We start from the raw sequence: 25,049 nt of genomic DNA, 5'->3' as shown, positions 1-25,049 counted from the left end.
ATGGATTATCGCCTATTGTTGGTAAGTTCTTGTCCCCACTGCCCCCCACCAATTTCTTTTGTTCTTTTTGTTCTTGCTAAGTCAAGTTCGTTGTCCAAGTCATTTGTTTCGCAATGTGCTAACTGTATAATATGGCCAAGAGATTCTAGAGCAAGAACAAGCGACAAGAAGAACTTGCTATCCGCTAGTAGCCGTTGGTATATGGACTTGGTCTTGGTCTTGGACACGGACATGCTAATGAATTAAAGTGACGGGGCAGACCAATCTCTTGCAGCAAGCGAGTTCGTGTGTCGTTTGCGATCATTATGAACATTTTTTTTTTCGTTTTTGTATAGAATTTATTTTTTTCTGCTCGACAGCTTTCCCGTTAGCGCCAAGAGAACGTATTTAGAACACAATTTTCAAAGCGGTTCTTCGACTTGTTCTTGGTTAGTGGGAATGGCACCTAGGTTTACGGATGCGGGAATGCGGTCAATTTGCAATGCAATTAAGTATAAAATATTTCGGTATTATTTACTTATGCTAATCGCAACATACTTAGTAGGTAGTAGGTCTCCCTAAAAAGGGGAAACGAGACTCATTAGAATAAACAACTCACAAATATGAAAAGACTAAAAACAAAGTAAAGAATTGGTTAGCTTTGACCCAATTTCACATATTTGTGGCTTTTGTTTGGCATTCCAAGCACCCGCATCCAAGAAATACAATGGAGAAGAACTTGACACTAGGGTAGGGGAGAAAAAGAGAAAGAGAGAGAGAGAGAAGGTGAGACTTGTCTGGCATAATTAACCATGACTGCCAGAAAAATCCGCCCACCACACAATGCCACTTGACTTGACCCGAATCTCTACATGAATCTTTCTCTCTGAGAAGAAAAGTCTTCTTCAACTTTTGATTTCATTCAGTTCAGCTCAGAATTTCAGGGAAAGTTTTTCTTATTTTTGTTGAGAGAGTTTATTTTTATGTTGGTTTTGTTGTTGTTGTTGTATGATTAATTTTCAAGTGCCTTAACAATAAGAGCTGCAGATGCAAAAGTCTTCTACCCCCTTCTCCATGACCAGTTTTGTTTATTTTGTTATTTTTGAAACTTTCGCGCTTTCGCCAAATAACTTCAGACTGAGAGCATTTCTTTCTTCTCAATAGCCAGACAATGCCTAACCATTCAGACTGCCAGCTACTCCATTCCAAGCCATTCCACTCTGCTGTGCTCTGTTCTGTGGGGCAATTAATTTGATTTATGTGCGTTCTTTATGCATAATTTTTTTTGCCTAGCCGATCATAAAACCCACAACAAAATCAGCGGACTCCAAAAAACTGACTTCAAGATACCCTACATGCGAGAAGCAGAGAAATGGAGCCTTTAAATTTTGAAGACTTTGTCTTAATTTCTTTCAGAATGTTCAGTGGGTTTCTTTTAATGCTTATCCTTATTTTTTACTGTCGTGTGTCCTAAACAATGGGATGAGGAACGTTTGTTTTTTTTTGGCGACTTTTTGGTTTGATAAGGGAACAGATTTTCCTTATATGAGATTGTCCCCGAAATGAAAACCGAGACTTCTTTTCAAAACTCTTAATGTTTTTCTCAAAATAATCTTTTGTAAATCTCTGATCTCGATGTCTCCGGAATGGGTCAACCTTTTTTGTACATAAAATTTCTAAATCAAATATTTAGAGATCATTCCCTTGAAGTCTATATCAAACTTTAAAATCAAATCTTTATATACTTATAATCCCTTAGATGCCCATAGAGTTCTTACCAACTCTTATAATCTAATCAAGCTATTTTTTTAGTTTTTGAATCAATTTTATGGATTTGATAGCAAAATGGCATTATATCATCTGTTTTTAACTAAATCTGAGTTTCAAGACTTGTTTTGAAGCATTTCTGAGTTGATAAATTGACTAATAAAAAATATCATCTCAAAAACTTTAAAAGTTTAATTACCTATTTTTAGATTTATGTTTTGTGTGAAAAACTTAATCAGGGCTATTTGTTTTTATCGTTTTGGAATCAATTTCTTTGAATAGTAATTAAAAACCTTTCCCCTTCCTGTATTTATATACAATGTTTAAAGTTTTTTAATCAATATTTAAATATTTCAATATGAAAACGTATTGATTTTGAGAAGCATTAAGTAAACCTGTAGAAAAGAGGCCAATACACAGGCCTTTAGTCTACATTTAGTTATACTTACTGCCTTTTTAATAACAGTCAAAAGAAGCTTTTGGCGTAGACAGACTGTAATAGAGATCATAAGTAAACACTTATACCCTTTAGATGCAGGGTATATATACATACATATGCATATCGCCTAAGGTTACCCCTTTTACCACTGTTTTTTTTTTTTTGTTTGTTGTTTTTGTTTTTAGAAAATCATCAGCTTTCTGTTGTTGTCCCACTTTGGAGTGCAGCAGCAGCAGCAACAGCAGCAGTCGCCACAGCAGTCAAACCAACAGCAGCAGCAACAGCCAGATGTTGGCGGCGAGGAGCAACCACCGGAGGGTTATTATGCCTTTGTGGAGTCACCAAATGCTGTGCCACCTCGAGTACGACCACCGCCATATACCTTTGTGAATGTGGACTGCAAGGATGTGGCTGCTGGCAGAAAATCCGCTGTTTCTGTGCACAATATTTGCGGCGATCTGAACAAGGGTCAAATACCCAAAAATCCCTTGGGTCAGAATGTCCTGGGAGAACCGTATCCTTTGTAAGTGTTAATGTCCTGTGCTTTGCTTATTTGGATTCTCATTATTCCACACATTAATCACACAGTGAGCTCATCCGTAATCAGACATTGAAATTCCTGTCCAAGACTTTGCCCGTTTTAAAAGCGGATGACACTCTGCCCAAGGTCACTCAGATCATACGAGATGAGCCAGTGGAACAGTTGGATAACAATAATATAGATCGTCATTATCCAACAACTTCTACACGCATCCGACGCAGTGTTCCGGAGAGTGTGGAGAACAATGAGTATAGTTACTTTGATCCTGCCCTAGATGAGGAGCACCGCAACCATCAGCAGGAGCAGCAACAACGGCGAGCAGCTGAAGAGCGCAAACCACGGAAATTCTGTGATGGCGGCGGAGTGTAAGATTGATAGATTGAGTTCATTTTGGTATCTCCTGCTAATCCATTTCTTTCTGCAGTTTCTGCACTCTCTATAGGGCTATACAGGGTGACTCTAGTCCTGCTGTCTCAGCTCCCACGGCCGAACGTCGCGAGGAAGTTGGTCCCATACGGTATGAGGGACCACCGACACCCTGCCCCGCCAAGGTGGAATATGCCACACCAGTTTTTGCCAAGAACTATCAGGGCGCCTGGCGCTATGTTGTCCAGATCCCCTACGAGGGCTACTTCACCCAAACCGTTGAGGTTACCCGCTGCATTCAAGCTCGTTGTCATTATCTCGATGGCGGTTGTTTGTCCTCTCCGCGTTGGGTTAGTCTGCTGGTTGCGGAAATCTTCTATCCCAATGCTGAGGACACTGTGCCCATCAGTTCGACAACACCACAGACTCCATCCGTTCAAGACTTCCAGGCATATCAACAGTATTTGCAGAAGCGTGCTGGCGTAGCCACCGCTTCCGATGGCACTTCATCTGGCGCAGCAGGCAACTCCCAATCCTCCACACCGGATGCCCATTGCGATGGCCATGATGAGTTGGGCTGCTTCCAGGTGCGACTCTATTACGATTGGTTCTTGATTCCCGGCTCCTGCAAATGCTGGCGTCCCGATTACTTTGCCAAATATGTGCGCCGAAAGTCGGTGGCCGATTTGTGAGGCGCCAAAAACTAAGTTAATTTCTAGCTAATAGATGAGAATGAAAAACCGAATCATCCAGAAAGAAATGCTCATTCTAGCAATCCCTTTCAGACCAGCAGCCACCTAAAGCTGGAGAGGAATGCGCAGAGTTTGCAGTTCAATTTAATTTTTAATTTAAGGCATTAAATAGTTCATCTATGCGATATATCTTTGACTGAATTACAATTTTTCTACTAATAAACAAAAAACAAAATATTTCTGCTATAATTTTGAACCACGGTCCTATAGTCTATGTGCGTGTGTGTGTGTGTGTGTGCGAGTGATCCACCAAAAGCAAATCCCAAAAACAAAAACCTGTCTAACTCTCCCCCTCTCTCTGACTCTTTGGGGGCATCAGTCTAACCAGTTGCTTGTGTGTGCAGTGTCTTCATAACCAGTCGGTTGGGTTTGAATTTGTTTTGTGTTTTGGTTTTGGTTTTCGGTCCGTCTTGTGGCCTGTTGTGTCTTGTGTCCCCCTCAATTGCATTCAGTTTAGCTAGAGCTGCTCCACAATATTGTAGCAACACTTTCATAGGTGCAAAAATTGTGCAAAATACCTTGACGAACGGCCTCAAAAACGCTGACAACTTGCCAGCCAATCTTTTCCGCATCATACAGAAACGAGTGAGTCAAAGGGAAGGTTGATTTCGAATTTGTTTCAAAAAATTCTAAAACAAAAATTGACAAAAATATTAAGAGCCGGGTTTTGAATATCTCTTAAACGCAAGAAAATCTATTATTGACTTATTTTTGAGTAGTTTTTATGGAGCTTTAAAAATTACAAACTTTTTTCTTTTTTGTATTTTTAAAACCAATCTTCAAAGAATGAAGAATTAATTTTTTTCCTGGGAATTTTTATGGCACTTTGTTTTTGTTTTTTTTTTTTTTTAAAGTTCGTCTTCAACTTTTGGTGTTAATGCAAATATGTTTTTTTTTTTTTTTTAATGAATATTCAAATTTTGAGTGGGCGAAATTGTATTTTTTTGGTTGCTAAGCCTAATCTACATATAGACACACTTTCCCTGTTTCATTTTTAGAGACCAAGACCCAATTTCAATTCCAAAGAGATGTTGCGTGGCCAGAATAGCTCCAGTATGTTGGCCTTAAACACCACCAGCTCCAGCGAGGGCTCAGCAAATGCTTTGGATATGGATGCATTGCCCAAACAATTTGTTTTATCAATGAAGAAACTATTTGATATTTTGGATGATAAGCAAAGTGGTTATGTGAGATTTGCGGATATTGAAAAAGGCTGGCAAGATGATGGCTCAAAAGGTTTACCAAGAGGAGTCATGGACTCTTTGCGTCGTGTTACTCCTAGTTGTGGTTTGTTATCCTTTGATCGTTTCTGTGCTGGATTAAAGTTATGCTTATTGAGGAATCAACAGCAACAACAACAACAACAACAACAGCAGCAGCATCAACTTCATAATAATGAGAAGTTGACGAAATCATTGAGACCACCATCTGCTCCACAGTTGGATAATACAGTGGTGTCAGCAGCCGCTCCTTTGGCCAAAGTGCGTCCTCGTTCACAAGTGCCCCTATGTCCCGGGCCAGAGATTGAGTACAGTTCTCCAGCACCACCACCAAAGCCTCCGCGTCAGGTGGTAGCCAAAGCAGATATTCGTCATGCCTTGCAAAACTGGCAATTGAATATGCTGAGCAATGAACGTGATCGGGAACGAGATCGTGATGTAGATGTTAAGCAAAAATTCGAGCATCGCGGCTCGGCAGATGGCGGTTCTTCGTCAGCTTCGGCATCGGCCACAGACTGGGGTTTAGCCCTGCCCCCCAAGAAGACAAATAGCAAGCGAAGAGAATCCCGTAGACATACACTTCAACATGGAATCGATTACAATATGTTAAAAAGGATGAAGCAGCTGGAAGAGCAGCGAGAGCTTTTACTCTTCGGTCTAGAAGGTGTTGAGAAGGCTAGGGATTGGTATATGCAACAGGTGTTCAATATCCAAGAGCAAATCAAGTATTTCGGACGCTTGGGCAGTAGATTTGTAAGTCTGAAGCTATATGGCGATAGCCGATTTGTGATTTTAAATGCATTTTTCTTTGCAGGAGCAATGGTCAGAACTGCAGCAGGAGCGTTTGAATTTCCAACGTGCCCGCGTCTTGGAGGCCAATCGAAGTCTAGCCATTCTAACCGACACCTGGGAGCATGGCGGCTATCCGCTTCACATTAATTTAGCCCTGCCAGATCTTTTGGGTAGAGGAGTAGGACGAAGAGAGAACAAGTCACCACTTCTTTCCGATCTCTATGATCACAATTTACGTGCCATGTCTAACTTTGTGCTCAGTCAGCCATCGCCTGTGAGTCAATCTTCTGCCGGTCTAGGCGATGCTGATGTCGTATATTAGCAATCTAGGATTAGACGGTATAGAAACGATCTTTACTGGTTCAGTTATTGTACATAGTGTACCTATAATTATGATTATTAAATGACTCAACAACAAATTAACTGCAAGGATATCTACTGTGGATTCGGAAACCTTCGCATATATTTGTTTAGTTGCTTGTAGTTCAAATTGCTGCCAGGCTGGACAATGCCTTGATTGACGGTTTTCTTGGCCTCAAATTTCCGGTCCATGTAGACCTTGTAGCACTTTTGGAACTTGCTGATCTCCTTATCGCAATATTTCTCCACAAACTCGTTGTCTTTGAGGCAGGCAAAGAGCACGCCCATCTCCTGGAGGCATGCCACATCCGACCCAGAATCAGCCTTTCCACTTACTGTGTTCTGCATGAGAAGAAGAAATCAAGTCGGATGATCAAACGTTTTTAACCGGTCTTACCTTGAGGCGCAGAGGGAGTATTTCCTGGAATGGCACATCCTTTTCGTTCTGTGGAGCTCGGCCACGGGCCGCATATAGGGCTCCAGGAATACGCATTCTTGGTCTTTCAGTCAAAAAAATGAAGAAATTCAATCAAAATTGTTTTGTTACGTGAATTCCGTGTGTTTTGGTAAGCAGTGTTGCCAAATGCTCACAAGTGGACAGTCTGGTAGCTTCATATCGACTGTCAGCTGTTTTCAGACTATCGACTTATCGAGTAAGATTAAATCAAGGAAGAACAAAAACAACAACATTTACTAACAATTTCCACGAAAGATGGAAGCCGCTAATGAACGGGCTGTCCATCACGCCCACATCCCTCTGGCCCAGGAGGCCGAGGCGATTGACGACAGTATCGTGGGTGTGGGCGGAGCCAATAGCACGAACTACAATTACAAAAGACAACTATGCCGCTTTCATCCGTATCATGGTTCAAATATACAACTGGACGACGATGCAACTGTGGCATATAGACGTGCCAGCTTTGCGGATGCCCTCACATTCTCGGAACGACCACTGGCACCGGGGGACATTTTTCTTGTAGAGATTGAGAAAATCGAACGCGGCTGGTCGGGACATATGCGCCTGGGATTGACAGAGCTGACACCAAATGTGATTGGCACACGAACCGGTGGTCTGCCGCACTTTGCTTTACCGGACTTGGCCAATTTAGGCAATAGTTGGATATATCCGCTATCGAAGTTTGATATGAATCAACGCCAGCGTCATGAGGAACCCAACGAGGAAGATGAGTTTGAGCCTCTGTCGCGACCCGCTCGTAATTCACAAAGTCTTCTCGGTGATGCCACTCATGTACGAACGCCACGCGGATTGCTACCCAAGAGACTACTCCGACCGGCCATGGACAATGGTAATTCGGATATTCTGCTAACGGACAGAGGCTCACGCATTGGCATCATCTATGTGCCCACAGAGACAGATGCCACCAAGGGTGAACTGCACTTTATAATCAATGGCGTGGATAAGGGTCCCGTTTCCAGAGACATTCCGCTCAATCGTTCACCTCTCTATGTGGTCATCGATGTGTATGGCACCACTAAGCAGATACGGATCATACAGTTGGAAGGAAGTGAGTGCCTCTCAATGAATATATATCGAATAGAATTATATTTAATTCCAATTACTTGGCTTCTTTCAGTTTTGTCCTTGCAAAGCGCTTGTCGCAATGTCATCTTGGAAAGCTTCACAGCAGCCTCCATTACATTGTTGCCGCTGCCTGAGAGCATAAAACGATTCCTACTGCGCCGAGATTAGGAACACACACATGCACACCATAGTGACTCTATGTAATAGATTGTATGCATGTGTGTGTGTGAATGTGTGCATGTGCATACGACGTGATAGTCTGTTTAACCAAATATATATATGTTTATATATATTTTATAGAGCAGCAACTGAAGTGCCCCGTTCATTGACTCTATATATACATATATTAAAGACAGACGCCGCACTAGCCCTTTGTATTAACTTTTCGTTCTGTAGATATTATATACATAATTACTTCTTTTCGTTTCACCCAGTTCATAAGAGACAGGCAGGCTATGTTAATGAACATAGTAGAAAATGTGCGAAAATTACGAACATTCAGTTGAAGTTCCAAAGTAGTGAGAAATATATATTCGAATACTTATTTAAGTTATAGCCTCATTTCTGCGCAAGAACCCAATTGATGTATTTGATATAAAAGACATTTCCTCCTGACAATTTTCCGTGTTTTTTTTTTCAACAAGTTCGTTTTATATGCTATTATTATTAGGTAACTCAACCCAGAAACACAGCCCATGCCTTTATATAGTGTTTCGTTTCCATTAAAGTAAGGTAAATTGTTGCTACATGTAAGTTAAGCTTACAAAAATACTTCTATTAAATAAACAAATCAAAAAAAACATATAGAATTTATAAACTAAACGTTTTTATTGCGAGTGTGTGTGTGTGTGCCATCATAATGCAAGTGTCTGTGTCTATATATAAAGGTGTAGTTATAGGTTTATATATATATATATATATATATTGTATAATGACATCCATTCATGTAATCCCTTTACTTGCCGCGATTCGCAGCGAGCTTATCCTTGAAAATAGTCTTTAGTTCTTCGGCACCAGTTTCATTTATCTCCTTGTAGTAGGGTAATTGGGCCAACAATTTCAGCCAAGCTAACACTTTTGGGAATTTAAACTCATCAATGGGTGCTGCATCATTAACAGAGGTTATTGTGGCTGCACAACAAAAATCGGCAATGGTTAACTCATTGCCACACAAATACGGTTGATCCTTGAGGAAATTCTCCAATATTTCATAACATTTCTGTATATAGGCAATTTTATCAATTGAACAATCTGTCGAACCATGATACAATATGGGTTCATAGAGGAAACGAAGACGGGCAAACAGATGACCCGAATCCAAATGCAGACGAGCATCAACATTGGCACGTTTCACCAAATCCTTGGGATACAATTGCTGTTGGTCTTTACCATATTTCTCCACCAAATAGGCGCAAATGGCATGAGAATCGATCAAAGTATCATCGCCATCAAGTAGCGTGGGAATGGTATGCTGTGGATTCATTTTGATGAATTCTGGTGTCAAATGTTCACCTTTGATTAGGTTAATTGGTCTGTAAATGATTCGTTTAGATGCATTTATTAAAAAACTAACTTTTAATTGATGAATGCTGCCTCAACTTACCTTAATTCAAGTTCAAGACCAATTGCTTTGGCGGTGAGTAGAACAGCCCGGGAGGGAGGACTCAAGGTGGCATAGTAAAGGATTGGCTTCGACATGTTTAAAAAACTGTAAGGAAACGAAAAGAAAAGAAAATAAACACGTTTTGCTAATCTCCAAACCGAAAAGAAAACGTTTTATCATATCTAAACTAATCTAAATTTCAAGTAGTTGCCTTATTAAATACATATTAAAAGCTTTCAGAGTCTAAATATTAGATTAATTTTGATTTATCTTCACAACAGCTAGTAAATTAAAGTTTTCGTAAAGAATTCGAAGGAAATGTTACACAAAAAGTCTTAAAGACTTAAAAGTTTTGACCTACCTCAAGATATATCCTTAAAATTGTCTATTAAACCAAAACTAAATATTGAGAGAACAATTTTAGACTTGAGCAAACAATTTTAATCTAAATTAAAAAAAAAAATGCCCTTATCAAACATAAGCAACCTAAAAAAGCTTTCAAAATCTGAATTCTAGATTAATTTTGTTATACCTGGACAAAACCAGTAAATTACATGTAAAACAAAGAGTCTTGAAAATTCTAAATTTAAGACCTACTTAAAAAAAATATCCTTAACAAAATCTGTTCACCCAAAAGTACACTTTACAAGGACAATTTTAATCCTTTTATAAACTAAATTTAACACAACACAAATTGTTCTTAAAAAACGTTAAAAAGGTTAATTCCGAAGCAAAATCAAAATTTTAAACCGATCTTAAGACTTATAGGTCTCCTTGTTCCAAGGATTTCTTACTTAGATCTCAACGGACCCGACTGTTCCTCTCAAGCTTGATACATGTCTTTTATAAAGTATTTTCTTATCAATATTTATTGCAAAATCTGGTGAAATACTTTGATTATAGCCCCAAAAGCCATATGAACTCTTTAAATGCCTCTCGCCGCTGTCAGAAGCAGCGCAGCCTCTGCCCAACGAATTGAGAGACGTCCATGACTCAAATGCCGCATTCAGTCATCCAAACATCAGATAACCCCCTCGCCACCACAAAACAACAAAGCTTAATACAAAATGATAAGCGATTATCAGCAATACAGTAAACAAATACAATTATGTATGTATAAATAAATGAAATGAAAGCAGAACAAACACCTGGAAACATGATTAATTTTCTTCTAACGACAACAGGTTATCGCTCGAAAAGCCTCTCAAACAAGAAATTTTGGCATGGAGGGGGCCTGAGCTTTAGAAAATGTATTTAATTAGTGAGGCACACACACACACACACACACACACATCCCAACACCCCATCACATACACAAATCCAAAACACAACGCAATAGGAAAACTACAGAAAAAAAAAAAATCGTGCCCTCGGATCTTCACAATAATATTAACTGTATTTGTATGTATTTGTATTTGCCGGCAATTTGTTTTTATAGCACTTATGCAGTTGCATGCGTATGTGATTGTGGGTGTAAGTGTATTTACACCCACTCCCTTACTCCTCCCCCCCCATCAGAGCACTCACAGTTTTTTTCCTCTTGTTGTTTTTGTGGTTTTGCTTTGTTTTTCTGCTATGACCGTTCGCTCTGAGCTCGGAAACGTTACTGAAAACTTAACGACAACATTTCAGGGGGCGAGTTCTGCTTTAGATATAGACATACATACATAGGTAGATAGATAGATAGATGGATGGATTGCATTAGTATGGGTGTGCATTATTATGGGTGAGAGCAAGTTAATTCCTTCGTTTATTCATAGAGACTTTTGGTACAAGTGTAAACGTAATATATATGTATACGCGTTAAAGTCTACGAGTATATAATTATAGATATATGTATATAGATAACTATTATATCAAATAATGAAATATAATACCAGCATTTTGGATTAACCGCAATGGCATAGACAGATACAGACATACATACATATGTACATATGTAGAAATCTGACTACCATTGAGCACGAAATAAATGTATATAGTGTATATATATATATATATGTATAATATATGTAGGTATAATGTATAAAGATAAATACAGTTCTAACAAGGTAGCATTTTTCGGGGGAGATTTTCTGTTACTTTTTTTTTTTTTTATAATTATATGCACACATCACATTCACATTTGTTAAACAATATAGAGCCGGAGAAAGAAAAAAAAAAAACAAGAAGTAAAGAAAATGGAAAAGCACCTCAATTATCGATCATGCTACGCTTGAGGGCCTCTTCAAGATCGGCATCAAAACTTTCGGGTTTTGAATAATCAGCTGAGAATTTCTCGGTGGCTTTCGGTTCAATTTTGTTGTCACCAATCGCATTATTATTATTGTTATTCTTTTTCTTGGGAGTATTGCCATGTTCGTTAAATGAATTACTAAAATCATTGGAAAAATTATGCGCATCGAATTTAGCAAAAGAATTATCCAATTGTTTGGCTGTTGTGGTTGTTGTTGTTGTTTGTGTTTTTGTAACACCAAAACAATCATCATCATCAAAGTTGTCATTGAAGGCATTGAAGAGTTTCGGATCAGCGGCAACAACTGGGGCAGCAATTGTGGTTGGACCACCACCACCAGAAGTAGCAGTAGCAAATGCATCAAATGCAACCGCTGCTTGCAATTTCTTATTATTGATTTGTTCATTATTGGCCAATGTCATTTTGTCGGTTGTTGAGTGGTTTCCGTTAAGATTAAAATTGTCATTAAATGCATCGAAAAAGGAATCATTCAGGTTGTTCGCATTGCTCGTCATTGTTGTTGTTGCATCCAGCGCTGTTTGTGACTTTTTATAATTTGAGTTCGAACCACTTGAATGATGCGATAAAGCCGGACTGGCATTCAAATTGAAGGCCTCAAATTGCTGTAATATATCATTGCTCAAAGGTGTCCCAGATTTGGGTAGAATCTTGTTGTGATTGTTATTGGCCAAAGCAATTTCATCTGCATAAAAGAAATGAGGGATTAGTTTAGATTGTAAAAAATTGTTGATCTATTTTTTGTTACCCTCTGAGCTAAAATCCTCGGCAAAGTTCTTTTTCCTGCCTACAGCTCCGCCGGCAATTGCCTCCCTTTCCTCTTCTTCGGTATCATCGGCAAATGGATCTTTTATGTCAAAGGGATCCTCATACCTATAGTCTTTGAATGGATCGTCTTTAAAGTCTGTGGGTCCAGTGATAATACTTGGTGTCGTTGTCTTATGTTGACCAAAGGCCTCAAATACACTCGATCCTCCAGCTCCGACGCCGACTCCTCCTGTCTGCAGCGGTGTATTGGAACGCGACAAATGTTGGTTATTTGTGGTCGTGGTCGTGTTGGTAATTGTGTTCATAGTGGCAGTGGAATTTGTTGTGGAAGTGGCAACCAACGATGAGGAGGCTGATGCTGATGATGATGATGTCAATAGCAAATTGTGCAATGTTGTTGATGGTGTCGATGTGCTAGCCCCTATTATTGGACTTTGACTTGAAATCGGGGTATCATCGAACAGCGAGAAGCTATCGAGCAGCATTATGGGCGTGGCTGTTTTGCTATTTGGAATGTTTTGTAACTGTTCAAGTGTTTATGAATGAGCCATAAGTGTGGGGAATAAAGAAATTAAAAGAAATGAAAATTAATTAAGAACTTATAAACTTAATACAACCAAAAAAAAAAAAAGAGTCTTAATTAACTATTTTTTCAATCAAGCTGCAACCACAAGAAAAAATTTCGGCTAAGCCGAAAATTGAACAACCTTGCAATAACTTGAAAGACCTGCAACTCATTTCTGAATGTTCTGAAAGTCATAGATTTCAATTTTCAGAAACTTTCTACCAATCAATCAAACGTTAAGTGTTTCTCCTAACGAAGCGATTGTCAATTATATTGATTGATAATGTTATAATATTTACATTTTATATTTCTCATATTGATTGCAAGGATATTTCAAAATAAATAGTTTGGTTAAAATAACTTTTGTCCATGGTTACAATTTGGTTTATTACAACTCTCATTTGTATTTTTTTTTTTTTTGGTTTATATGCATATGTATTTCATATATATGTATTTAATGATGTTGAACATAGATATCAATTATTAATTAATTAATGCAAAACTTGTTTCGTTAGGTATTTAAGGTAGTTAAGAGGATCCATCAATGATTTTTAGGGAAGCTTTCTGTTTACCATTATCATCTATAGTTTCTGTGTGTGTGTATGTGTGTGTTTGTTTTTGGAAAGAAGCTATCAAAACTTTCAAGTCGTATTTGAACTATATATGCGGCGGCAGTTATACATATACAGCTGCGAACTTAAAAATAGCACCACTTGCTGAGGTAATGTATTCAAAGGATTCCCTAGGCTTATTTTAAGGTTCTAGGAACATGTGAATACGTTTTTGAACGTAAAATACTTTCTACTAATAGAAGCAGAAAAAAAATTCTATCAAAATCCAACGTTTTCAAAGATTTTTACAAAAAACCTTGATATACTCAAAAAATACCCGAAACTAAAAATAGCACCACTTGCAGTATTTTGCAAAATACCGTTAAATTTCGCAGAATTGCATAGCAAAAAACACATATTTAACAGTCCCTGGTTCAAAGTCGATTTTAAAAGCAACAGTACTACAAAATATCCGAGACTTTTAGATATAATGGGTCGGGGAAAACACTGCCCCGGGAAAAAAGCGAAACGTCATCCAAAACCAGGTTTTGGAGAAAAAATCGGGTCTTGAAGATGGAAAACTGGTTGGTACTTCCAACAGAGTGATCCGAATAGCGATCTATTTGAAACAGAAGCCTTCAACTCGCAGACGAAAGCCAAGACTGAAGCAGCAAGAAGTCGGTCCCTTAATGCGAGAGAGCAATAAGGATTCTTTTAAGGCTCTAACAGATCTTAAAAAGGACTTTAAGCCCCAAACTAGGGTCCAAATTGTTCCCAACTACCTCCGGAAGATCAATTCAAAAGATTCCAGTCGAAGAAAGCCTCCACTTTTGAACGCTAGACATAATGCCAATCGCCTTAAGTTGGTCAAAGATCATGAGAACTGGCTTGTCCAAAACTGGAGGAACGTACAATGGACTGATGAAAATAAAATTGTAAAATATCGTAGAAAAGGCTATAGACCATACGTCTGGCGTCCACAGAACCTGGAATTCAACTCCAAATTCACCCTAGAGTCTAGAATCAGTGTCATTGGTATGGGGCTGTTAGTCTTATTATGGTGTCGGTTACATATCAGTCCACAAATCGATTATGGATCAGCAAGTTCATGTAAATCTCTTATAGACGGTGTTGCCACTATACGCTGAGGATAATATACAGCTAATATGACCCTTTCAACAGGACATCAGCCCAAAGCACACCAGTAAGAAAGCCAGGAAGTGGTGCTTAGCGAATTATCTGAATGTAATTGAGTGGCTGGGACAGTCACCAGACCAAAATCTCGTTGAAAATCTTTGGTCTGATATTAAAAAAGCAGTTGCTGTTTCATTACCAACAAAAATTGAGAAGTTTTGGGAAGTAATCCAGAAGTCCTGGGCAAAAATAACAGTCAAATGCTGTCAAGACCTGGTTGACTCAATACCAGGACGATGTGCTGCGGTTATTGCCAATAAGGGCAATGCAACAAAGTATAAAGTTTATTATTTAATACTATTTTTAATATCTGATCATAACTTGTTAATAAATTTTGTTTTTTTCTGTTATTTTTTAATTTTGAGTAAATATTTGAAAAGTGGTGCTATTTTTAGTTTCGGGTATTTTTTGAGTATATCAAGGTTTTTAGTAAAAATCTTTGAAAACGTTGGATTTTGATAGAATTTTTTTTCTGCTTCTATTAGTAGAAAGTATTTTACGTTCAAAAACGTATTCACATGTTCCTAGAACCTTAAAATAAGCCTAGGAATCCTTTGAACACATTACCTTAGCAAGTGGTGCTATTATTAAGTTCGCAACTGTATATCCCTATATAGTATATATGCTTTATTCTGTATAATTGCTATAAACGTTTCGTTTTTTATGTTTTTTTTTTTTTTTTTTTCTTTCTTTCTATAGTATCAATATGCAGAAACAACAAACAACTTGCATTCGAATAAACTTTACCCTTAAAGAACTGATACAGATTGTTGATATTCACTGACACACTGATTGAAAATATTGAAAACTCAAAATTTGAATTACAATATAATTAAAAATACGATATTGCACAACAATTTGCTTTTGGTTTGACTACATTTAACACGACATAACGTTTATTTTTTTCTTTTTAGAGAGATTTTAGTCACGATTTCTCATCGGTCTACAGTTTATAAAGCTGAAGATAATAACTTTGAAGAAATCGTTGCTTGTTATTTGCTTTTGTTTGATGTTCTTTTTCACTTTTCTTTTTTAATTGATTTAGTATATTTAGCTAATTAGGCAAGTAATTTCTGCTAAAGAGCTGACTGGGAGGAATGATAATAATGCTGATCCAACTCTGATATATATATATATATATATATGTTTGTTTTTCATATGCTAAAAATTAATTTCAATTAACTGATTAATTGTGTGTATGTGTGTGTGAGTCTGGGATGTGTGTTAGTACTTTAGTTTAAAGATAATTATGTATAAATGGGTTTATTCTTAAGATGTTCACTGAAAATATATAGAAAATCGCCAGAGTATGAGAGAGAGAGAGAGATAAAGAGAGCAAAAAAGAAATGCTTAGTTAGTCTCCGCTTAATGGCTTCAGGGATATTGTTTTGTTTTTGCAAAGTAAAATGTGTCTTAAACCATCTACAGAAAAGAAAATTCTACATTTGTGATTAGCCATTTGAAAGGTTTATTTTGCTTTGATATGGTTAGTTGATTATTTGTTTGGTTAGTAAGTTTGTTAGCAAAACAAGAACAAAACTACAAACTTAAAGAATACAATAAGAAAAAAGAAAAATGGGACGGAAGAGCTAATTTAGAGTTAACTATTAATATAAACAATAAATATAAATAACAATCAAATTGTGTCAAGTGGTTTTGAATTTGCTTTTTGATTAACTATAGATTGATGGGTGCATTTGGGTGGTGGGGGGAAGGAGGAGGAGTGGCAGTGGTGCATGCGTTACCACCGATCCCAACGTACACTAAATGGGGTGGTACCAACCTTATTGTCAAAATCATCGAAATCAGCAAATCCACCGCTTCCGCTTACACCTCCTCCAAAACCACTTGTTGGCTAAAATGAGGCAAACCAAAATTATGTACATAGATTGATTAATATTAATCAATTTGATTCATTACCTGGCTGGCCCTTGGTGGAGCTGGTCTTGGAGGCGGCACCTTGGATTTCTTTGGCGGCAAGGCTGGACTTGGTGACTCTGGTCGGGGTGGTGGACCTGATTTCTGTGTATTGGGACTTAACACTTGACCCTGTCCCGTTGGAGCATGCAAAGCAGCAAATGGATCGCTACCAAAGTCATCCTTGCCGGGCTACAAATAATCACAATTAACATAAGTCCAATTTATTTTATTTTTCTTATCGTACCTCTGGTGTTATGGCATTGGTTTTGTGACCACCAAAGGCATCGCCTCCAAAGGGATCACGTTGCGTTTGCCCAAAACCTCCTACTGCGGTGCCACTCTGTCCAAAGGCATCAAAACCACTATCAAAACCGCTCGACATACTGAAACTGTCATCGAAGCCCGTACTGATGGTTGGTTTGGCGGCTCCTCCGAACGGATCACTATCGAAGCCATTGGCAGTTGCCTTATTAGCGGCTCCACTATTATTCTCATCGAAAGGATCGTCTTTGGGCATATCGATTTGCTTTTCCAGTGTTTTGCGAGCATCATCAAAGTCCGGTTCGATTTTCAATTGATATTCCGAGACTAGCTCAGCATTTGAATTTTCCATGGCAGCGCGACAAATCAACAGGGCATCGGTCATTTGTCGCTGAGTCTCCATCAATTGAGTGACCATGGAGCGCACCTTAATTGTAATAGAAATGTGAGTTAAATTGAGATAAACACGAGAGAAGAGTTTCGTCTTACCGAGCTTATTTGAAGTTGGGTATTTTGCAGATGTTTGGTCAGTTTATTGAGTTCCCGATTGTTGTCGTCATATTCCTTTTGCAGTGATGTCTCCTCATCTTTTAGCTTCTGCAGCTCCGAACGTTTGGCATTTAACTCGCCCTCCTGTTCGTTGATAGTCTCTTCTTGTTTCTGGCACTGATCTCGTATTTTGTTGACCTAAAACAAGGAACAGAAATCGTTTCAAGAAATCAGCATTCCGACTGTTAACGACACAAATTTCGCACAAAAACAAACTCACTAAATGCTAAACATAACATGAAGCCAAACAAAACAAAACCACAATTACAACAAATATGCGGAAAATAAAAAGGAAACTGAATTGGAAACAAACCTGATTGCTGGTGCAGGATATGTCAAGACTTACATTGGCCATTATGGCCATATTTTGTTTAACCTTAGATGATAATTGCATTTTTTGTTTTATTTTTGTTTTAGTAACGTTTTTTGTGTGAGATTGGGAAGTGATGGAAACCAATAATATATAAAAGAAAGAGGAAAGTCAAATAAAATATGTAAAACTAAAACAAAAACCCAATTAAAGTAAAAAAATTTAAATATTAGATGAAAAGGAGGAGCAAGCAACCCTATGAAAGATTCGTGCAAAATAACTACTTGAGCCTGGAGATCATCCAAACGTTTTTGAGCCTCGCCACGTTGATTTTCCAATTGCTTCAGTGTAGCTGTCAATGTGTCCAGTTCGCTCTGTGATTAAAGATTAAATGGATAAACTTGGAGAGAGAGGGGGAAACTTTCCTTATTAACTCACCTGAAGACTGCGCACTTCGCCATTCTTGATGCGGACATCGGCTTCCTTTTGTGCAATTTCCGTTTCCAGGGCTCGTCGTTCTTTAGCTAGTTCTTCAATTTCTTTGGATATCATTTCTAGCTCTGGATTGGAATATGTCGGTTTGGCTTCTTGCGGCTGCAAGTCCACTCCAGATACTATAGAACGCATTGATGGCGGCACCATATTGGCATTCAGAACATGGGGGATCAATGCCACGTTGTTTGCGTTCCACAAACCACATGGCCAAAGCGAATTGCTCCACAGTAAGTTTTCCCGATTGATTGGTGTCGCAGAGGGCCCAAATGTCGGCCAAACTCCTCTGAGGTATACCCGATTTCATGAAAATATCCTTCACCTCTAGGCCAGAAACCAGTCCATCTTTGTCCAAGTCGGATTGCCGGAAAATATCCTCAAATCGTTTCATTTCCACAGCACTAACCACCCAATCAGCATTAGCAGTCACCGAGGGTGGAGCAGCAATAGGTATCAGAGGATCAGTTTGTATCAGTGGCTGACTGACTGCACCAACTGGTGGTATACGTGTCATTGGAGGCACAGCCACGGGCAAAGGTGGTATAGCTGCCGGCGGAGCAATATCCTTTGGAAAATTGGCCACAAATCCACCATCACCGAAACCCTCGCCGCTGGGTGCACGCGGCATGGCCGCCGCTGCTGGTGGTGGTGGCATGGCGGGTTTGACAGGTGGCGGACCAGCACTACCTGGCTTCCTTAGCTCAGGAGGTAGCACACTTGGAACCGTGCGCTTTTGCAGGGTCTGATAGACCAAATGCATCGCAACAATAAACTCATGCTTATCCAAATTACCATCCTTATCCTGATCGGCCAGATCCCAAATTGTACCCAATATATTCATTGGCAACTTCGAGTCCATTAAAACGCCCTTCACTTTATTGCCCGGAAGCATGCCACCCTGAGGATTGAGGGATTCAAATAGCTGCTCGTATTTCAAGCGATCGATGACACTTATAGTCCAGTCTCCAGTGGTCACCCCACCACTACTGGGTACTGGGACAGTTTGAATGCGAGACGGCATTACTTTAGGCAGTTCACCCTGGACGGAAATAATTGGAGATTAATTAGAATGACCTCATGACTATTTTGGGCTTTTCGAAAACTCACCACTTTTGGAGCGTTCGCTGTCTCTACATAAATGTTATTCATATTGGCCACCAAGCCAGCCTGTGATAGCGACACCAATTTGAGGGCCACAAAGAAACCCGGTTTATCCAGAAAACCCTTGCCATTCGGATCGGATAAGTCCCAGATGCGGCTCAAGACAACATCACTGAGACCAGATTTCTTTAGAAACTTGGCCGCCGTCATGGCCTCAATGCCTCCGGTGCCTTTTGGGTCAATCTAGGGAAAAAATCAATACGGGGTTGCACAAAAGACCAAAACCAAAATTCATATCTACGCTCCTGACAAACTGCTCCCCTGCTTTAACTCTCACCTGTTTATAATAGGCCTCATAGATGCCTATGTGCTTGCCGCACACCTTGGCAAAATCCAAATTCATATTTCAATCAATTTAATCAGCCGAAAATACTACAACGCGAGTAAGCCCCCTCTTATCAAAATCGATTTTTCTTCCTATTGGCGGAGGGCGGAACTCTATGGAGAAGAGAGAGGCGCGCACTGGTTTCCTGCTCAATAGTTTTTGTCTTCTAATCCCGTCAGTTGCCACGGTTTACACTCACAATGCTACGGGTGACATTGTGGCCATAAATGTACACTTAAATTTGTTAGATATTAATAAAATTAGCAGTTTTCATTAAATTTTTTTTTATCAAAATATTATAGAACACGAAATGCTCTCTTCTCTGTCTTGCCCAACACACATTCGATAAGTCACGCTCTTATCGAAATATCACAAAGTATTCGATAACTCTGAAATGACGGTTAACAGACAGTACGTGTAAAAATTGTTTGTACCCTTATTCAAGCAGCTTAAATTAAGGTATGTAACTAGAAAATACTTAATCAAGCCTAAAAAAAGGTTATTTAAAAGAAAAATTAATGATGTCAGTGTTAATATTTTATTTTGCCATCTTCTTATTTATTCCTTTACTTCATTCTTAACTCTTTGAAATATATTTAAAGTAATCTTATGCGACAATTGGCAGCTCCACATTGACAATAGAGAACCTTGCCAGGAACCACACCAACTTCATAATTATAATTCCAAGTCAATTCAGTACCGGATCGTATGTGCGAGGCCGAAAAGAAGGCTACCCAAGGGAAACGAAGATCATGAGTGTCCACGAATACATTCTGCACAAATAAATTGGGATTACAAGAGTGCTGAAAGAGGAAGAAAGAAGAAATTAAAAAATATAAACCAAATGCTACAGTTTGTGTTTATCTGCCAACTTACATTAAAATAACGCCCGAGATTGCCAGTTGTCTTGGCATCCATAATGTATGGTGCTTCATCTTTACCAAACAAACGACGCACAGAATTTTCACGCACTGTTTCATCTAGATCCGCATTCGGATTGAAATTAATGACCGCTCGCTCTTGCGAATCCAATTCATTGTTTTGAGTTGAATTACTGCGTGAGACACGCAATCTAGTGTCCCTCTTACTGGGCTGATAGTGATTATGTGGCCTAAAATCATCATCACCATCTTCTCCATCACGTCCCATATTGTCATCATCCATATCATGCTCCGAATGCTCCACATCTGATTCGAAACCTTCTTTCAACTGTTCTGCCACTTCGATGTAATCCAAATCGGCAAAATATTCATCACCCGCATCTTGGCCACCCTCATTGGCTTTAGTTTCGGTTAGCAGATGGCCGGCATAGATGCAGATGAAGGCTCCTTTGGGTATGTCGTTGACACATCGTAAGCCCCAACCACGATTGGAGGTCTTGAAAACTTGCAATTTCATCTCCAGCGAATGCTGCACCACACGATTCAGGCAATTCATTTTGCACTTGCAGCGGGAATTACATTCATAAATGCCCGTGGGCACATGCTCATGGAGTCGTTTATACTGATAGCCGATTTCTTCAATGGGCTTTGTGGAATTACAATATTTTACACCGGCTACAGTTAACTGCCAGCACGAGCACTTGGATTTATCAGAACAATCATCCTCACAGTCGCAACCTACTAGGAATTCTTCATCTAGATTCAGATGTACTCCCTCGGTGGGAATTCGTTGCTTTGCATAGGTGCAGGGCGGTGGCAATGTGTTGTCGTAGTAGTTTACCAGTGGTATGGCCATCTTCTCCTGACCCTTTGAAATATCCGCTTCCTTAACAATTGTTGGATCAATCGAATATTCTGCTAGACATCTCAAATCAGGAGTAAAATCAAAGTTATCCACATTTAAAACATTATCAGTGGCCCTTAAATACTGATGAACTTCGGCAAGATTACGAAAACTCTTGCCACACGGTCCACGATAGACTACACTCCGTTTGACCTTCTGGCGCAGGACTAGACGCTCCCAACCAGATAGCAATGGCTTGGCTAAAGGACTATAGCTATCCAGGCGGTGAACTATCTTAAAGAGACAATTTGGCGTGCACTCGTGATGTTTGTAGATCTTAGGAGGTAAATTCCGTTTGGCAGTAAAGTAAACCACATGACCCTTCGGACGATTCTCATCATCCACATAGATCGTAGAATTATTGAGATGTTTCACCGTGCTGGCACCAGTATTAGTTCTAGCTGCTGATGAGGATGTGGCAGCAACTTGTTGTGGTGCAGAACTACTCTTTCTGGCAATAGCACGCATTTGTTGATTTACCTGCCTGCTGCTGGATTCCATCTCTTTAGTATAGCGTATAAAGGGCTCAGTGCGCTAGAGAATTAATTAAAATTAATAAATAAACTTGCTTATTCTGATCTTGCAGGAATAGGACTTACCCGTGGCACTCTTGTCTGATTTTGCAGGCTATTCAATGAATTTTGCGTCTCCTTAAACACCGGACCCAGACGCAAGGAACCACGATAGATCCACTCTGTATGATTCTTATCACCCTCAAACTGCATTAGCACCAGGCTGCAGTCTATATCGATGACTCTGGCGTATAACCAAGTACCATTGGACTCCGTATTCATGCTCTGTCCACGTGTGCACTGCACCATGGGCCTATCTACTGAATATTTCTCAACATATTTCTGTATGAAGTCTCGCGAATTTGGATGCACATCCTCCCACACTTTCTCCGATGCTTGACAAACCAAACGTACATCTTTATGCAGTACATACTGTGTATAACCATCATCGTAAAAGATTAAATAACGAAAACGATTTGCCTGTTTCATGGGTTCGGCTATAATGCCGGGATAAAAGGCGCTCTGAACCACACCGCGTTCCTTGCGTTCTCGTCCCCGTATGAGAGTACTGCCATCAAAATAAGCAATTACTCGAGTGCCTGAGAAAATGAAAATAACTTGGTAAAGAAATAACTTAATCAATTATACACTTACCAATGGGTAATCTTACTGGCGGCGGCTCAAAGTATGCTATATGCTTGGCTGTCACCGTTTTGACCATTTGATATGGTGTATTTAGATATTTGATCTTGAAACTCTGCACTGTATTACCACCCACAGTAGTGCTCTCTACAAATTCAATAACTTTGATGGACACCCAACTAGCAATAGCTTTGTTTTTCACCGCATAATAGGTCTCATTTAACTGAATGGGAGGACGTTCAATTTCGCCAGGCGGAGGAACTTGCTGTGAATTAGATGAACCATATTAATGGAAGTTTCATTAGTCATTTAAATCCGCCAACCACTTACCACATAGTCGCTGAAATTCTGATACAGATCCAATGGAGGTTTATGCTGTTGCACCACTTGACTGGAATTATAGAGAGCAAAATGCATTTGATCTGCGGACTTTTGTAGTCTACCCAACTCCGTGCCGACCACATTGAATTTATTTTCCAATTGCGCATATTTTTCTGTCAATATTTTTTTTGACCAAGTGATTTGTTGTTTAATGTCCACTTTATCGAATACGCTTTGTATGGCATCCTCCAGTTCACTCTCAATCAATCTCAAATCGTTGCACGAGAATTCCCCTTCAGCTGCAGGATTTAGTGGAAAAGGATTAAGAATTAAATAATAAAGCAGAGTGCTTAAGTGTTTACCAGGTGCCACTTCGTTATCGTCTTCATCACTGCTGTCTAAAGCAACAAATTCTGTATGTTCCTGCTTAAATTCTTTGAGTAGCAATGGCTGTTTGGCCATTAGATGACCTGCATATTCCTATAAAATAAATTCATATTTATTTTGAAAAATGGAGGAATGCGGATTCCTACTTACCTCATACATTTCGATGGCAGTATCATGGCATCCCAGGCAAATATATTGTCGTCTATTCGCCTTACGGGGCACTCGAAAATAGTTAACAACTGCTGCACTGGCCAATATAAATTGTTTATGCTGATGTTGGCAATAGCAGTTGAGGCAATCCTTATTGTAGAAGATATCCCCATCACAGATGGATTTATCTTCAGGCTGTTGGACCACCTCTGATTTAGTCTGTGTCTCCTCCAGTTTCGCTTCAAATTCTTTTTCCTTTTTAGGAGAAGCTTCGTCAGTCGCAGTGTACTCTGCTGCTGTTGCCTCTACTTCCATGGCATCATCTTTAGTTTCATTTGGTATTGCTGTTGGTTTTTCTGCAATAATTTCTTCTTCTATTGAAGACATCTTGACATCTTCCTGAGGATTCTTATCCTCTGCAGATGATTCCTTGTTTATTTCCACTTCTTCGTCTACTTCCATGGGAGTAGCTTCGATGGCAAGATCACTATCGATTTTCTCATCTGTTTTCTGAGTCTCTGAAACAGTTTCACCTGTAGATTTATTTTCCTCTACCAAGCTTTCAGCCTCTTCGGTGTGATCTTTTTGCTTTTCGATCTCTTGAGCTGGTGTAGATTCCTCCAATAATTCAAGGTCACTGTTATTTTTTGAATCATCCATAGTATCCTGTTGCTTTAGTGCCTCTGATTTTTCTGGGCTTACTATAACTTCAATACTGCTATCTGATTCAGTTTCTTTTGGTTTATCTTCCGCCTGATGTGTCTCCTCATTGACCAATTCTTCTACTGGAACAGTTTTGGGACTTTCAATAAGTTCTATGCTGCTGTCCAAGTTATCTTCTCCAGCTTTACTGGGCTCTTCCAATTCCACATCCACATCCACACTAGATACGGTTGTTATTTGTGTCTCATTTGGTATAGGGCTACTAATCACCTCAATGCTATTATCAGTTTCTGAATCCTTTACTTTTATATCCAACTCCTGGCACATTTCATGATCTGTCTGCACCCCTTCGATTGCCTTATCAGCGGGAGAAGGTGGCAATTCGGAATTATTTGAGTCATCTTTATCCTCATCTTTCTGAGTTGGTGACGCTTCAACTTCTGTTGTTAATTCATTTTCTGTTGGCTTTTCTGTTGTCAACTCTTCTGCTGTTAAATCCATTATTTCTGCATCATCTATATTTGCATCACCGGTTGTTTCCTCCCCCTTATCCTTCTCTTCGCCCACAACAACGACATCACTCTTAGGTATTGTGGCTTCACCCGGCTTTTCAGCGTCTACTTCATCTGTGGCTGTGACTAGAAGCTCACTTGGTGGTTTCTCCGTAGTCTCTCCGGAATCCATTTCTGTTGATTCGGAGGCTGAACTTTTCGTAAAATAACTACACGAAATAACTAAATGCCGGAGAAAACCAAAAAAAATTCCGCATTCACTCGCACAATTAACAACACTTAAGAAAATATGTTTATGTGTTTCACAGCACCGTTTTCCCAGACTTGTCAACACTGTTTTTGCATCAAACTAAATTCTAACGGAA

At 39.3% G+C, this 25,049-nt stretch overlaps 7 protein-coding genes across 8 annotated transcripts; 3 read left to right on the top strand and 4 right to left on the bottom strand.

Moving 5' to 3' along the window:
• Positions 1-3,784, top strand: spz6 (Spaetzle domain-containing protein 6). The gene is made up of 5 exons (XM_068291325.1): positions 1-21; positions 2,371-2,406; positions 2,446-2,708; positions 2,774-3,091; positions 3,151-3,784. Exons 1-5 carry the CDS (start codon positions 1-3, stop codon positions 3,782-3,784), a joined length of 1,272 nt encoding a protein of 423 aa, XP_068147426.1.
• Positions 3,785-4,408: 624 nt separating this feature from the next.
• On the top strand, positions 4,409-6,178 carry LOC137577048 (suppressor APC domain-containing protein 2). The gene is made up of 4 exons (XM_068290410.1): positions 4,409-4,429; positions 4,843-5,195; positions 5,307-5,817; positions 5,879-6,178. The coding sequence occupies exons 2-4, from the start codon at positions 4,873-4,875 to the stop codon at positions 6,176-6,178; spliced, it is 1,134 nt and encodes a 377-aa protein (XP_068146511.1). The 5' UTR covers positions 4,409-4,429; positions 4,843-4,872.
• Positions 6,179-6,188: 10 nt separating this feature from the next.
• Positions 6,189-6,810, bottom strand: LOC137577047 (small ribosomal subunit protein mS37). The gene is made up of 2 exons (XM_068290408.1): positions 6,614-6,810; positions 6,189-6,558 (listed from the first exon to the last, which is right to left on the bottom strand). Exons 1-2 carry the CDS (start codon positions 6,707-6,709, stop codon positions 6,292-6,294), a joined length of 363 nt encoding a protein of 120 aa, XP_068146509.1. The 5' UTR covers positions 6,710-6,810; the 3' UTR covers positions 6,189-6,291.
• Positions 6,811-6,868: 58 nt separating this feature from the next.
• On the top strand, positions 6,869-8,377 carry LOC137576336 (neuralized-like protein 2). The gene is made up of 2 exons (XM_068289383.1): positions 6,869-7,742; positions 7,812-8,377. The coding sequence occupies exons 1-2, from the start codon at positions 6,929-6,931 to the stop codon at positions 7,925-7,927; spliced, it is 930 nt and encodes a 309-aa protein (XP_068145484.1). The 5' UTR covers positions 6,869-6,928; the 3' UTR covers positions 7,928-8,377.
• Positions 8,378-8,563: 186 nt separating this feature from the next.
• GstE12 (Glutathione S transferase E12) lies at positions 8,564-10,969 on the bottom strand. 2 transcript variants are annotated; one of them, XM_068289384.1, is made up of 3 exons: positions 10,890-10,969; positions 9,363-9,467; positions 8,564-9,291 (listed from the first exon to the last, which is right to left on the bottom strand). In XM_068289384.1, exons 2-3 carry the CDS (start codon positions 9,455-9,457, stop codon positions 8,715-8,717), a joined length of 672 nt encoding a protein of 223 aa, XP_068145485.1. In that variant the 5' UTR covers positions 9,458-9,467; positions 10,890-10,969; the 3' UTR covers positions 8,564-8,714. The 2 variants fall into 2 exon arrangements, with proteins under 2 accessions (XP_068145485.1, XP_068145486.1); XM_068289385.1 differs by lacking the exon at positions 10,890-10,969 and adding an exon at positions 10,157-10,198.
• A 110-nt stretch (positions 10,970-11,079) lies between these two features.
• On the bottom strand, positions 11,080-20,064 carry Eps-15 (Epidermal growth factor receptor pathway substrate clone 15). Its single transcript, XM_068288669.1, is given in 12 exon segments — positions 11,080-12,301; positions 12,365-12,908; positions 16,478-16,549; positions 16,615-16,803; positions 16,859-17,302; positions 17,365-17,562; positions 17,738-17,800; positions 18,019-18,108; positions 18,173-18,398; positions 18,400-19,265; positions 19,334-19,570; positions 19,665-20,064. Coding segments are annotated over 12 exon segments (3,741 nt in total). The 5' UTR covers positions 19,731-20,064; the 3' UTR covers positions 11,080-11,555.
• A 172-nt stretch (positions 20,065-20,236) lies between these two features.
• On the bottom strand, positions 20,237-24,972 carry egg (eggless). Its single transcript, XM_068290488.1, has 7 exons — positions 23,510-24,972; positions 23,335-23,452; positions 22,982-23,271; positions 22,664-22,916; positions 22,097-22,608; positions 20,589-22,031; positions 20,237-20,515 (listed from the first exon to the last, which is right to left on the bottom strand). The coding sequence occupies exons 1-7, from the start codon at positions 24,854-24,856 to the stop codon at positions 20,309-20,311; spliced, it is 4,170 nt and encodes a 1,389-aa protein (XP_068146589.1). The 5' UTR covers positions 24,857-24,972; the 3' UTR covers positions 20,237-20,308.
• Between the last annotated feature and the right edge of the window lie 77 nt (positions 24,973-25,049).

This window comes from Drosophila tropicalis, unplaced genomic scaffold (genome assembly GCF_018151085.1).
Source record: "Drosophila tropicalis isolate 14030-0801.00 unplaced genomic scaffold, ASM1815108v1 contig_593, whole genome shotgun sequence".
Classification (NCBI taxonomy): Eukaryota; Metazoa; Arthropoda; class Insecta; order Diptera; family Drosophilidae; genus Drosophila; species Drosophila tropicalis.
This window is presented reverse-complemented; position numbering and strand designations above follow the sequence as displayed.